At 36.7% G+C, this 15,183-nt stretch overlaps 1 protein-coding gene across 1 annotated transcript in view; it reads right to left on the bottom strand.

Annotated features, from left to right (window-relative positions):
• Positions 1-15,183, bottom strand: part of LOC128743569 (glutamate-gated chloride channel) — a 103,569-nt gene that overhangs the window by 32,684 nt on the left and 55,702 nt on the right. The window contains exon 3 of the mRNA XM_053840170.1: positions 9,348-9,418. Within this exon, the coding sequence (XP_053696145.1) occupies positions 9,348-9,418 (71 nt within the window). The remainder of the gene's footprint in view (positions 1-9,347; positions 9,419-15,183) is intronic.

The raw sequence follows: 15,183 nt of genomic DNA, 5'->3' as shown, positions 1-15,183 counted from the left end.
CAACGTATTTTTTACATAATAGATACAACATATTTACAGTAATTAATAAAACTAATGTTAAATCCAGCGTGAACGTGCTTTAGAGATTCAGCCAGGACCCGTGGAGGAATAAATCTCGGTCAGTTCAAGGAAAGTTGATCAGCGGCGACAGCAAAATAAAACATTCCGTCGTTTTGAATTGCTCACTAACTGTATTCTACCTACCAGTTGCTAAGCCTCTCTTTCAGAGATGCTCAACAGCTCATAAGGGGGGAGTAGATGTAGCGAACCTACGACCCATAAATCCGGGTCAGCCCATAGAAAGGTGAAAATAGCTACAGCGGTCAGGAAGCAAACCGACCAGCGGCGACTGAAAACTGCTTGACTGCTTAAGTGGCCGAAGCGCGGCTCATGCGTCACCGCTTGGGTTGTCTTTCGTCGCCGTCGCCGAAGTCCGATACCGGTCGAAAACCGGTTGAAAACTCGAAATATTCGGGTGCAATTGGATTTAACATGAAAGTCGAGATTGGAGAAGAAATTAGACTAGTTCAGTTTCAAGATGAGACATTAGCATTGAGAATGGATTTGAAATCAGACTGACCTCTAGGATATTAAAATAGACTAGATTTTGCACTGATTTAGGTTTGAAGTTTTATTTCAAATTGGAGTGGAAATTGAACTCAAATCTGGAGTAATATGAGCTGAAAGTTTTACTTAGAACTGGACATAAAATAGGATTTAAAAGAGAATTTGAAGTTTTTTTTTAAATTTGGACAAGAAATTGAATAGGAAATTGATGTTGAAATTGGACATGCAAGTGGATGATTTCAAATCCAAATGCTTGAAATTCAATTTAAAATTGGAAATTAGACTTGATATTGGAATTCATAGTCAATGAGTTTATGATCAAAGCTTACCCTTGAGCTATGAATTCTAATTTAATTTTCTAAAAATCGACTACTTTAGATGAGTGATCGGAATTAGGAGCTAATCGGAATTTCCTGCGTTAACGGTACTAGGAATCGGCCTTAAAATTGTCTTCAATTTGGTAATTAATAAGATTAATTTGATTTTGTCTTTTTCAGTACATACCATTTTTTCACTTTTTCACGTTCCGTTTTTTCTTCTTTACTATCGTTATCGTATCGTTATCTTGGTTTTTGCTTCCACTTTTCTTCTTTTTTCATCCGTTTTTCCTTTTTTTCTCTAGTTTACTTTTTTGTCCCGTGTTGCCTGTTTTTTTGTGCCATTTTTACTCGTTATCTGTCCCATTTTTTCTTATTTCCAGTTCTGATTTTCTTCTTGTTTTGCTTCTTGTTATTGTCTTTTTCTAACTCTCCTGCTTCTCAGTTTTCGTATGTTCCGTTTTGCCGGTTTCATCTTTTCCTTTTAATCCTTTTAATAATTTTTCATTTTCTATCTCCCATTCTCCCGTTTTTTCTTCGATCCGGTTTTTTTGTTTTTGCTCTTTTCTGAGACAGAAAGCTCATTTTCCCTTCCCATTCCCATTTCCATTTTGTCCCGTCTTGCTCATTTTTTATCCCTTATTTCCTGCCCCTTTTTCGCCTATTTCAGTCTTGTTTTCTCCTGATTTTTCTCTTTTTTGTTTCGTTTTTCGTCATTTTCTCCATTATTAGGCTTGTTTTTCTTTTTTGCAAGTCTCATTTTTTAGACACAAAGTTTTACTTTACATTAGGATTGACATATTTTGTCTGATTCTCTCACACGTTTTTCCTCTTTTTTGTTTTTTTCTCTTTTGATTTTCCTTTTTTCCACTGTTCACGTTCCATTTTTTCTTCTTTTCTGTATCGTTTTCTTGGCTTTTGTTTCCACGTTTCTTCTTTTCTTTTTTTGTTCTGTTTTTTCTATTTCATTGTTCCATTTTCCTTAGTTTTCTGCTAAATTTTTTTCTTATTTTTAGTCCTGATTTTCTTCTAGTTTATCACTCATTTTTTTTATAATTTTCGTTCCCGTTTTCTAACTTTTCTCTATTTTTGTTTGCTTTTTTCATGTCCAGTTTTGATCTTTTTCTAACACTCCTCCTTCTTGTTTTTCGTCTTCGTCTATTCCGTTTTTCCTCTTTGAGATGCCTCGGTTTTCTTCCGTTCTTTCACGTTTATTCTGTTTTCGGTTTCCTTTTTTCTCATTGCTCTTCGGGCTTCTTTTTGCATTTCTTTCTTCCAGATTTTATTCGGTTCGGTTCTTCGGTCGGCTTTTTTGTTTTGTTTTCTCCTTTTTCTGACAGATTTTCTCCTATTCCCATTTCTCATTTCTATTTTGTACCGTCTTTCACCTTTTATAGCCTGTCCCGTTTTTCCCCTTTTTCAGTCTTGTTTTTCACCTGATTTTTCCGTGTTTTTCTCTTTGTTGTTCCGCTTTTCTCTTTATTTTACGCTTTGTCTGTTTTTTTTCAATTTTCATACTCCTACATTTTCTCCTTTCCCATTCCTCTTGTACTATCTTATTTTTTTTCCTTTTCTATCTCATTTTTTTTTCTTTTTTTGCCAGTTTATCTTAATTTTGGATCTCATTTTTCTCGTTTTCTTTGAATCATTTTCTTATTTTCTCTCATTTTTCTATTTTTATTTTTTCTGTTTATTCGTTTAGCTTCGTTTTCATTTTTTATCTAGTTTCCTTCTATCCACTTTTTTCTTTTCGTGTTACAATTTTTCTCACGTTTCTCTCTTTCATGTCTTTTTTTAGTATCCAGTTCTCGCCTTTCTCAAACTCCTTCTCGTTTTTCGTTTTCGCCTATTCCGTTTTTCCTCTACTTCTACTGTTCTCCGTTCCTTCACGTTTATTCTGTTTTTGGTTTCCTTTTTCTCCTTTGCTCTCCTGGCTTCCTTTTTTATTGCTCGTTTTTCGTCTTTTTCCTCCGTTCGATTTTCCTGTTTTTATTTTGATCTTTTTCAGTCCCATTTTCCTATCCCATTTCCATTGCCGTTGCTCGTCTTTCTCTTTTTATGTACACTCTTTTCCTTTCCTGTTATTCGTCTTTTTCCGTCTTCTTTTTTTCTGAATTTCGCTCTTGTTTTTCTCTTTTCTATTCCGTTTTTCGTCGTTTTTTTTCATCATTAGACTCGTTTCTCTTTTTACCAGGCTCATTTTTTTGTTTTCTGTTCTCCTTTTCTATTTTTTATTCTTCTGTTCTTCCTCGTTCTTCCCCGTTCTCCCTTAATTCTTCCTTAATTGGGCTCCTGCAATTGCACTTGAAATTGGATATTAAATTAGACTTGAATTTGGACATGGACACGAAATTATACTTGAAATTAGGATTGACATATTTCGTCTCACTCTTTTCTGTTATTTTTTCTCTTTAAGAAAAGATAACAGTGCCGGTTTTCCTCTTCTTCACATTCTTTTTTTTCACTTTTCTGTATCGTCTTCTTGTTTTTTGTCTTCACTTTTCTTCTAATTCCAACCATTTTTCTTCTTTTTGTCCCGTGTTTTCTGTTTTATTGGTCCGTTTTCCTTCGTGTTCTGTCCCATTTTTTCTTGTTTTCAGTCCTGATTCAAAGTCTTGTTTTTCATTCATTTTTTAAAGTTATTTTTTATTTTTCGACTTTTCTCTATTTTTTTGCTTTTTCGTGTCCAGTTTTCGTCTTTTTCTAGCCCTTCTCTTTCGCGGTTTTCGTCTTCGTCTGTTCCGTTTTTTTTTCTTTTATATGCTTCGTTTTTCTTCGTATCTGTCACGTTTATTCTGTTTTTACCTTTTTTTCCTGTCTCCTCTCCTCTTTTTGCGCTCAGGGTTTCCTTTTTTATCTCCTTTTTCTTTTTATCTTTTCTTTGTCGTCTTTTTCTTTGTCGTCTTTTTCTTTCAGTTTTCCTTCGTTCCAATTTTCCTGTTTTTGTCTAGTCTTCTTTTTCTTCGGCCTGTTTTTGTTTAGTTTTTTTTGGTCACATTTTCCTCTTCCTCTTGTTTTTCTCTCTATTGCTCCGTTTTTCGCTACATTTACTTTTCTTCTTCTCTCGTTTCTTAATTTTCTTGCTCCCACAAATTCTCCTTTTCTATTCCTCATTTCTATCCTCATTTTGCTTGTCCTCTTATCATTTTTCCTTTTTTGCTTTTTAGTTTTCCTTTTTTTTCTGTCTGGCTTACTCTTTTTCTCTTTTTTCTTTCGTTTTCTTCTATCCACTTTTTTATCTTTTTAACGTCTCGTTTTCCTTTTCGTTGCGTCACAATTTTTCTTGGGTTTCTTTGTTCAAACCAGCTTTCTTCTTTTCTGTTCGTTTTTCTTTTTCAGTGCCGGTTTTCCACTTTTTTACGTTCCGTTATTCTTTCTTTTCTGTATCGTTTTCTTGGTTTTCGATCCCACTTTTCTTATCTTTCCAGTCGTTTTTCTCTTTTTTTGTCGCGTGTTTTCTGTTTCATTATCCCATCGTTCCATCGGTTTCTGTTCCACTTTTCTTCCTTTCAGTCCGGAAAATTCCAGTTCCTGTCTTCTTGTTTTTCATCCATTTTGCGTAATTTTCTTTCCGACTTTTCTCTATCCATTTTTTTCTATTCTCTAGTCTAGTGTTCGTTTTTTTCTAACTCTCCTTTTTTTCGTTTCGTTTTCCTCTTTCAGATGCCTCGTTTTTCTCATTTTCTGTCCCGTTTATTCTGTTTGTGGTTTTAGTTTTCCCCTTCGCTCTCTGGGTTCTGTTTCTTTATCTCCCGTTTTTTGTCTTTCTTTTTTTCGATCCAGTTTCCCTGGCTGGTTTCTTCTTTTTCTGTCCCATTTTGCCATCTTATTTCCACTTCCCATTTCTATTTCCAAAACAGGGAGATTTTTTCTTTTATATCTCCTCTTCTTCTGTCCTGTTTCAACTGTTGTTTTCTTGATTTTCTCTTGTTTTTCTCTTTGCTGTTCTGTTTTTTCTCTCCATTTTTCTGTTTGTCTGTTCTCGTTTCTCAATTTTCCTAATACCATATTTTATCTTTTGCTATTACACTTGTTCTATCTAATTTTTTACTTCTCTATCCCGTTTTTTCCCAGTTTGTCCAAATTTTTCTTTATTTAATTCCTCTTCTTCTCTTTCATTTTTTTATGAAGGTGTTTAGCCCCCACTTTTAGTCTTGTTTTTCCTTTTTTCCTCCTTTTACTCTTCTTCTCTCCACTCTTTTCTCTTTTTACGTCCCGCTTTCCTTTCACAATTTTTCTTACGTTTCTTATTTTCATACTGGTTTGCTTCTTTTTTGATCTTTTTTTTTCTTTTTTCCAATGCCGTTTTTCTACATTTTTACGTTCAGTTTTTTCTTCTTTTCTGTATCGTTTTCTTGGTTTTCGCATTTACTTTTTTTCTTTTTCTGTCAAATGATTTCTGTTTCATTATTCAGCTTTTTTCATATTCTGCCTCATTTTTTTCTTATTTCAAGTCCTCATTTTCTTGTTTTTCATTTTTTAGTAATTTTTTTTCCGTTTTCCGTCTTTGCATTTTTTTATTTTTGCTCATTCTCGTTTTGGCTTTTCGTCTATTCCGTTTTCCCTTTTTGCCGCTTTGCTTCTTTTCTGTCAAGTTTACCAAAACTTTTTCCCTTTGCTCTCTGGGTTTCTTTTTATATCTCCCGTTTTGCGGCTTTCTTTCAGTTTTTTTCGGTTCAGTATACCTGTTTTTGTATTCTTCTTTTGTGCCCTTTTCCCCCTCCCCATTCCTGTTTGCATTTGTGCCGTCTTTCTCCTTTTATATCCCCTCTCTTTCTGTCGTGTTTTTCTCTTGATTTTCCTTTTGATTTTCTCTTTTCTGTTCCGTTTTTTTGTCGTTTTATTCCATTAGCAGGCTCGTTTCTCTTTTTTGCTAGTCTCATTTTTTTGTGTTGCTTTCCGTTTTTTCTCTTTTCTCGTCATTTGCCTTCTAGTCTGCCATGTTCTGCTTTTCATTCTAACCCGTTTGTATTCCGTTTTTATTTTTTCTCTTTTTCTGTTTTCGTTTCTAAATTTTCCTGCTCCCATATTTTCTCCTTTTCAATTGCATTTTTTCTCCTTTTCTATCCCACTTTATTCCTTTTTTGTTCCGTTTGTCCTCATTTTCGTTCTTATTTTCTTCGACATTTTTTCTCTGATTTTCGCTTTTGCCTTCTGTTTTTCCTCTGGTTCTGTTTAGTCTTCTCTTTTTGTCTCGATTTAACTTTAAACTGGATTTAACTGAATACCTGGATAATCAAGTTGAATTTCAACTTGAGTATTGGACATAAAATTAGACTTAAAATCTAACTTAAAGTAGGAATTGCAATTGAACTAGAAACTGGATATAGAATGGATTCAAATTGCACTTGAAATTGTATTTGCGATTAAAATTGAGATTCATTTCAATTAAGCTTGTAACTGAACTTGAAATTTAATTTATAAATTGACTTTAAATTGGATTTGAAATTGGAACTATTTTGACACAATTAATTTACTTATTGAATAAATAGTACCCGACTAAATTAATAACAGCGGATTTCTGGATTACAGAAATTTTGTTTTATATTTTGCTTTTAAGAGAAGGTATGCGTACCGGTGTGTCCCAGCCTCGGCACGGCAGAGGTTAGTATCACCTGTAAACTAACCTCAAAGTAAAACTCGATTTTTGAGTATTTTTATTGAAACAGACTGCATAATATTCAAGTTAGTTTCTGAAAAACAACCTAGCAGACTGCAGACTGTTACATGTTTTGAGCTTGATTGATCAACATTTTGTGATTATTCTGACGAAAAGTTTTTTTGTACACGCTTAAAAAGTTTAACACACGAAAGAATAAGATAAACGCAGAAATGAGTGAGATTCGACTCACAAAGATCTGACTCACTTTTACTAAAAGTGGAACAGTCCAGAGATCTGAATCTGGCAATTTCTTAATTCTGAGTAGTTTAGTAAACTGTAAACTGGATAATATTCAATCATGATTTGTATAAGTTTTAATCGGTTTTGGGTGAAATAGCACTCAGTTTTGAGTGAAATATTATTCATTAAAGAGCTTCTGTGTTGAACTCATCAAAAGAGTAGGAGTTATTCAAAATATTGTGTAAAAAATTACGCATAGTTTGAGTGGTTCCACTTAAGATAAAATTTAAGTAGGATGACACCTTTAACGAGCGCTTAAGCGAGCGAAAGAAAAACAAACTACGGCAATAAAATTCTTAATTTCATTATTTGCCATCGCAGGATCGGTAACAATTATACGAACAAACACCTCCAAGGTCAAACGATAAGCAGCAGGAAACGGCAGATAATTGGAAAAAGTTTTTGTTTTCCGTTTCATCTTTCATTGTTTGTTGGAGAACATTTTGGCAAGCAGGCAAATGGTAAACATAACCTAGAAAAGCCACATTCGGAAGTGATTCAAAATGGTCCCGGTTGGAAATGGGTGTGTGCGTGTTGTGGTTGAACCGTGTTTTGTTTTGGGGCCAGGGGGTGCAAAATTTGCATTTTTTCATCGACCCTGGCGCGTTTGGCTGCCATTGAATTGAGGTAATTAGAATAAGAAACTGCTTTGACGGTTTTGACTTTTACTCTTGCTCGAGTGGTTTTGTGTTGTCCGGGTAAGGCTTTGATTTAGCAAACGAGATTCGGATCAATATACCTGTAGTATGTATAATGGAATAAATTATTTGGCATCTGTTCAAAACCATGAAATCCACACTGTGAACAGGAAAACCTAGCTGTTTGGAAATGTACACTGGAACGTAGAACACTGTATGTGAGTACTGTCAAACATAGGACTGAAGATTTATATTACAAAAGATTCGTAAACATTTTGACAAGTTTTGCAAATCGCCACGAAGTCACACCGTACACCGATAGTAGTTAATAAACGTGTAGCAACGCACTTATGATACTGCTTAGTAAGTAGAGTAAGTATTATTCACATGATTACAGTTGACGCGTGTTGGATCCTCTTTCGCTGGGGAGGAGGAGGAACGCGCGCGCCGTTTTACACTCCGACAGAAAAAAGTATGTTTTTTTTTGCTTATGGTAGAGTTAAATATCACTCAGACGACAAACGGAAGAACGGAAGAAAAACGGAACGTAAACAATGAGGGGAGGGGCGCAAAGATGGTACAATGAAAGAGGCTGAAGATGAACGGAACGGAACGGAACGGAACGGAATGATCGAAATCGAGGGTGTGAAAGTGTGATTACGGAACGAAACGAAGAAGACGGAAACAATACATTTTTGTTTTCCTATAGCAGTTTGTTTGGGGTTGTTATTTACGATTATAAAATGTATGGTAATGCAGTAATGATACTTGGACAACAACATTTGACATCGATCTGTTGTACGCCATCAATTTGGAAAAAAAGAAAACGGTACGGAAACGGAAAATCGATAGGAAGAAAAACGAATGGAAATTTAATCTGATTGGTAATTAGAACGGAAGAGAATGGATGACAGTCGAACAGGATGAACATGAGCGATGAAGAACTGGTGTTAGAGTTTTGTAGTTTATAGTTTCGGTTAAAGGCAGATTTAATTGGGTTAGCTTAATAAAATAATAGTTTTTTTTTCGTGAAGTATATTAGATGTTTTTTAAAGGAAGAAAACTTTTGTTAGAAACTGGAAGAAAACTGTTAGAAAGAGTAAAAGGTAAAACAAATAATCCGAACGTTTGTGTTGTTTGTTTATTAAGTACGTTTGTTCTGAAACTGAAGAGAGTAAACAGGGTAAAATGATAATGTGGAGATTAACTTCTGCTTCTCATTTTTCATTGCTGACTGGGGTACGATTCGTTGGTATCATCCATTGAATGGGTTTCAGTGAGAAGGGAGAGTAATAAATTAAGAAACCGAAATCTGATCTGGTGGAAAAATGGTGGGGGAGTGTGATTTTACCCGCAATGATTGTCTTTCAAATTGAGCGTGAATATATTTGGTGAACAAGCGCCTAGTAGTGGGGTGGGTGGGTTTAGTGATCTCACAGCATGCCACGTGCGGCCATGGTACGCGTGATCGTGGCATACTGCGACCCGACCGGAGGCGACGGAGGTTCAGTTCTCGTTTGGCACCGGGGTTAGGCTTGGCTTGTAGGTCACTATTTTGTTTTTGTTTTTTTTGTTTATTTTTGTTTGTTTGTGAAGCACACTCTCTCACACGCTTGGTGTTGTTAGGTGAAGCAGTAGTTCGAAACAGAAAATGGCAACGATTTGATATGGCTGAAAAATAAAAATAAAAATTCGAGGGGGAACAAAGTTGAATGGAAAATGGAAAAGGGATATGAGCGAAGTGAGCGGAGAAACGATTGTCGGTGTTCTGGTTTTTTTTTCTTCTCCTAATTGCACGTTCCACATTAGCGTGTGTGTGCGTGACAGATGGAGAGAACGCCAATCTGTCAAACTGAGCGCTTGAATCGAAGAGCAATAGCATTTGTTTGATTTGTAGGTCTTTTGCTAAACACACAAACTCACCATTTTGTAATCGTCGATTTTCGATATCGATCTAAGGAACATGTTGACGAACACTTGTGTAGCTTTATCATCTAGTATTTTTTCACAGTTTTGTTTTTGATAAGTGTTTTGGGCGTCACATACACAACAGCAATTATGTAGTAGGAAGGAGATAATGTTCGTAATCATAAAATAACGCATATAAATAGAGAACGGATTAGATGTGTTAATAATAATAAATTTGCATATGCTAGAATTGGCGAATATTTGAAGTAAAAAATTCTGAAAACAAATATGGCAGTTCATTTACTATACATAAGACGAACGAAATGGAACGTAACTATGCGCTAAAATAGTGATTGTGACGAGATTGACAGGAACTCAACGCCTGTTGCGATTTCGTAGATGACTAGATGAATGAAATTAGTGTTTTGTTTTGTTAGGATGACGATGTTGATGTTGTCCTTTTTTGTTTGTTCTACCTTCTGGGCGGCATTATGGTATTATGACCATTTTCGGATATCATTCGCTTTTCAAGACTACCTGACAGCTACCCTGTGTCACTGTCATGGTTCGCCAGGGCTAGGGCTTTCTAATTATAGAATTACACAGTCTGTAAGAATGCAATCTGATGTAGTGAGTTAAGATTTTTTTCTGTTTTGAATTTTTTTTTAGACATGATCACTATGCAAGGATAGTAGAAGAGCTCTGGGTGAATTAGTGTTAATTTTGTTGGTATTTTAATCTAGTTTGAAAGTCAGAGTTCAAAGTTGAGACAACCAAAAAACAAATATCAAAAGTTTTGTTTACAAACACTTACGAAATATGTGAAACTATGGAAACAAAAGAGAGAAACAATCAAACAGAAATGATGGGTCAATAATCACTTCTCTACTGTTAACATTCAGTGAACCAAAAGTTTCTTTCATTGTTATGTTATGTGGAAAAATTATGACGCAACTTGTCGTGTATGTTTATGTGTATGTGTTGAAGTTATATCACTAGTCAAAGGGACAATCAAGGGGTAATCAGTTTCCATTAGATCTACAATTATGTACTACAAGTTATATTTTACTGACCATACCATACTGAATATTATCACATTTTTCTGAAATTATTCGGTTTTGTATACGAAGAAAATAAATCTCGACAGTTCACATTCACATTCAAAGCAGCGTATACTTAGATTATGGGAAAGGCTAACAATAACAAAGCCAACTACGACGAGTTGTTGTTTTTTTTCTGAACTGCTGTCATTGTTTTCCCTTCGATTCGCTTTTGGAAAATATAAAATTAGCTGACTAAGATGATTGTATGGGTAAGATCACTGACCTTTTGTTTTTTTCAATGGAAACTTAATCGATAAAAACACCTGAATGGATTACTGGTACAGAGGAGTTTTTCCTTTATGTTTAATTCGGTGACATTGAAGAAGGTGAAGAAAACCAAATCTAATACACATTCAATGATGTTGGGAAAAAACTGGTGAAAACTGAGGGTGAGTGAGAAGAAGAAATAACTTGAAAAGTACTATAGTTTAAAGGAATGATGAACACTCGGCGTCATCAGAGAAATACCATTACGACAAACACATTCACAGTAAAAATGAGTTGGTTGAAGATTGATTTGATTAAAGTTTTGGATTCTAGGAAAGAAAAAAGAGCGAGAGAAGAGTAAAGAAAAACGAAAAACAAACTACGGAAAACAAGCGGCATAACTTGAGAACTTTATTAGCGCTGATCATCAACCGTTGCTGGAAAAAATATATGAACACATTGGTGGGAATCATCAATTTTTGTTTTCGAACGCGACTCGTATCTCAAGGTAGCCAACGATTAGTTCACTGAATGTTAGGTTAGGTGCGCACTTAGTAGTCGAAGAAAAGTGAAAAAAGAATAACGGATTTCTCGCTTTCGCTTTCGAGAGAAGTGATTATTGCGGTAGTGATTGGACATTCCTGAAAGAAAAAAGAATACAAACAAAAGAGTCTAGAAATCATGATGATGTTCACGATACGGCTGAGAAACTATACAGCGTTGCCTAGCAGCAGAAAACCAAGGAAAACAATTTTCGAGGTTAGGTCTATCACAGGACGGGGAGCTCAAACAAAACTAGTTTGATTCTATCAAAACAAACCAGCAAAAGTTCTGATCAGAAAGAAGTTCAGTAGAAGCTAATCGTTGACTCTGTGATATACACTATTCCTTGAGCAACGTTCGGGTCTCCTTTGAAATGTTCGTGAAAAACTGTCGCATTATTGGACATTTTGCTGCTCCACGCTCTCTTCATATATTTTTGCCTCGCACTGGTCTGCATAAACATTTCAAACGGCTCCTACGACTGTCGGGGAATAGGTTTTGTATGGGTTTTGTTGTGGCTGGTGGGAGGAGACCAACGTATGTTGGGATCGTTTCGTTGGTCCCAACAACAACTGGCCTACTACGATTCACTCTGTGCATTTGCTCGGTGTTCGGTAGATTCGGAATGGGAAACTGTTTTTTTTTGTTTTTTTTTCTGTACTTGCTCGCCTACTGATTCTAAGTAAAAGGATTGCTTGCTTGCGTGCGGTATTCATCACTCAAACTTACCATGGTCACGTCATCGATTTTTGAGATACTTCTTACAAAAATATTGACGCGAACAACGGCGGGGCCATCTTGGTTTCGTAAAGTGTTTGTTGTTTTGTCGTCATGATAGTACGAGTCGGTTTTGGCAGGTGGCGGTCGTGTATGGTGCATTTATTTGGTGTGATTTTGCAATTTTGGAAGCGCACGAATGTCAACGATCACAATGGCGTACACGGTTGTCGGTTTATGTACGATTTTTTGTTTGTTTTCGAGTGCGTGCAGATGTTTGGTTTCGGTTTTGTGTGTATGTGTTTTTTTTTGTTTAGTGGAGGCAAGAGAAGACGAAGAAAGAAACAGAGAAAATAATGTAAGTCATTGACGTTGAGCTGCTCTGCTTTTGGTTTCCTACAAAAACATGGTGTTGTTAGAAAGCTTGCTGAATATATGTAAGTTGACGTTGGTAAACAAAAAACTTAACAATTAATAGAACGGTTCGCTGTGGTTATATATATTTGGACCGTAGTATAGGTTATGTTACGAGACCACCGCCAGAGGATTTTATTTACTCGTTTTCATCTCCACGGAAACGGGAGAAATGCTGGAACCTACACCGAAAACTAACCGAAAAAATGAATTGGAAAATCCATCAAGTTCCGACTAGCACTGCTAGTACACTAACCAAGCTGTGAGAAGACCGGCAACTGTTCTGTTGAAAGAAAGGCAGTTCCGATGATAACGTAACGTATCATTCGAATAGCCCTCTTCCAACATGACAGTTATCAACACAGTTGACAAGCAAATGAATGTGTATTAGTAAATGTGCAGTAGGTGTTTCGATCGACTGTTGTAGCTTGTAGTGTGAGGCTGTGTTCAAGTGCTTCCGGGTGGCGTGTTGGCATGCGGGATGTTGAAGGTCGAAAGGTAAACACTGTATCATTGTTTTTTTTCGGTTTGCTTGTACAGCCAGCCCTAACTAATTGGACACAGAATAAAGCATTCGATGCTGGTTTGTGGCTGCACAAGTGGCTTAGTGTTTTAGGTCGTCTGTTTCATTACTGTGTGTTGATTATTTCTGGATGTGTACGGGTAATTAATACACTAGAGTTTGTAGCATCAAAAGAACAATAGGATATTGTTTTGCATTCTTGCTTCTACCACAAATGGTCCTTCTAGAAAGCAGGGTATCAGTCATAACCAAGGTGGATTCATTCCAGTTCCAGAGGGGTTTTTCCTTCGGTTGTCGTAATTAAGTGTACTCAACTAATTAAAATCTACGAATTAGAGCTGTTCATTGTCTCGCTTTGTGTGTATGCAGTTACGGCGAAAAGCAATTACGGTTTTATTGTTGATTTCGTTGCTAAGGACCACCGTCGTCTACATCAGTCAGTCGTTGGTAACCGTTGGTGGAGCTTTTTTGCGTACGGACTTTTCTCTCCCTAACTAATGGTCATTTCATATTTTCCCTTTCAGCTTTTTTGCTCCGTTGGCAGTAAACAAGCTTGACGAAGCTTCAGATTACCGCCGTACACCGACCGGTTGGTTTCTATGGATTTGACAGAACAAAGGAGCGGACCCAGCCGGAATAAGTACACGTGCACAGGCGAAATGAAGGTTTCTCTTTCTCTCCTATAAGATGCGATTTGGCTCGAGTGGCGCTCTTTGACATTTTACCACAAGCCCGAGCCCCAACCAGCCAACGATCATTTCGTCCGAGTTTCTGGGCAGCTTCGACGCAGTGCGGTGGTGGTGGTGAAATCAAGCGATAATGAATGGTTTCATGAATAATTTCAACCTACTCGTGACAAGCTGCTTAACATTTCAGGTAAAAATCTCGCAAATTGTTTGCATTATAGTCTACATTGTATTTTGAATGTCAGAACCATTACGAGCAGAGCGCATTACGTACACGTGAAGCTGCCGTCTGCTAGTTTTGATTTAATTTCAAAGGTTGAATTACTTGCCCTCCGCTTGCTTCATGCAATTTCCGTGACGTAATTCCAATGTTCAAAGGGCATGAGGTTTGAATGGTGAAATGTGCACACGGTTATAGTTTACAGGTCACTGCCGGCTTACCATCAGCATCAGCATCATGCGGGCTGCTTTACCTTTTCTCCGTGCATTTGCTGACCCGTCCCGGCCCGACCTGGATCCGGCCGGTATTTAATAAGTGCAGTGATTATGCCAGCAGCATCATACGCACAACGCCGCTTTGAAAAGTTCAACTCAGCGACGCATTCACCGCACACAGGCACACATCAAACACGCGCTCAAAACCGTGCAACCGCAGAATGTCCAAATGATTAAAGTGCCCCGAGTTTGCGGGACAGGTTTTCGTCTGCTTGAGTGAGTCGATTGTTTAAATTTGGTTATATAAATAATCACCCACTAATAAAATTAATTACAATTTTTTAATTATTTACAGAGGCGTACGGATTGTCTTGCCGATCCGGCTGTGCGGTCAAATGGCAAAGGAGTGACGGAGTAATTGTGCCGACAAGGAGGCAGTAAACGCAAACCTTCAACTTGGAATTTACTCCTATACCCTACCTATGATTATAGAAGTAATTGAATTACAGTGGTAGCACCATTATTTAGAGCTTTTGATGCTCTGCGTGCAGATTCACTGAATAGAGGGAAAACATAAAAATAATATTAGGAAAAAGGCCTTACAACAGGCCAGTTATGGTTAGCTCCGAATAGCTTTAGAAGGCTTTGAGATTTCTTATAAATCCATTCAGTCTTGTTAAGAACAAGTTCAATCTGCGCAGTCTTTGGGATGTGAAGGAAAACCATCGTAAAATAGATGTTCTCAAAAGACTAATTGAAGTTAATGCTATCGTAGAAACGCACAGATGAATAAAGAAATCTCGGTATGCGTGTCATGCCGACATGCAAACCTTCAACTTCGGTTTTATGGCATAGAACAACTGAGAAAGAATATTATGGTTTTGTAACTATTTTCACCTAGAAACCTTAGATATTCTCATAAACACCCACTTTTCAACGGTGACCTCTGGATGATACATCGACACCATAACGAGCAGCAGCGGGATGATCACAAGAGTCGTAATCCACCAGGCTCATCAGTTTTTTCTGAGACAGATTTATTTTGGCACATACATTTCGAAAAGATGGCGGAAAGTTAAGGTGCTATTCATATCTGCGATAGGAAAAGAATACAAAACCGTAGCCAAAACTTTCAAACCAATAAGTATGGCATCAACATTTCTCAAGTTGGCGGAGAAAATAATGAACAATAACTTCGGCAATAAGTTTTGGAAAAAACTCTC

The sequence above is a fragment of the Sabethes cyaneus genome, chromosome 3 (assembly GCF_943734655.1).
Source record: "Sabethes cyaneus chromosome 3, idSabCyanKW18_F2, whole genome shotgun sequence".
Taxonomy (NCBI): domain Eukaryota; kingdom Metazoa; phylum Arthropoda; class Insecta; order Diptera; family Culicidae; genus Sabethes; species Sabethes cyaneus.
This window is presented reverse-complemented; position numbering and strand designations above follow the sequence as displayed.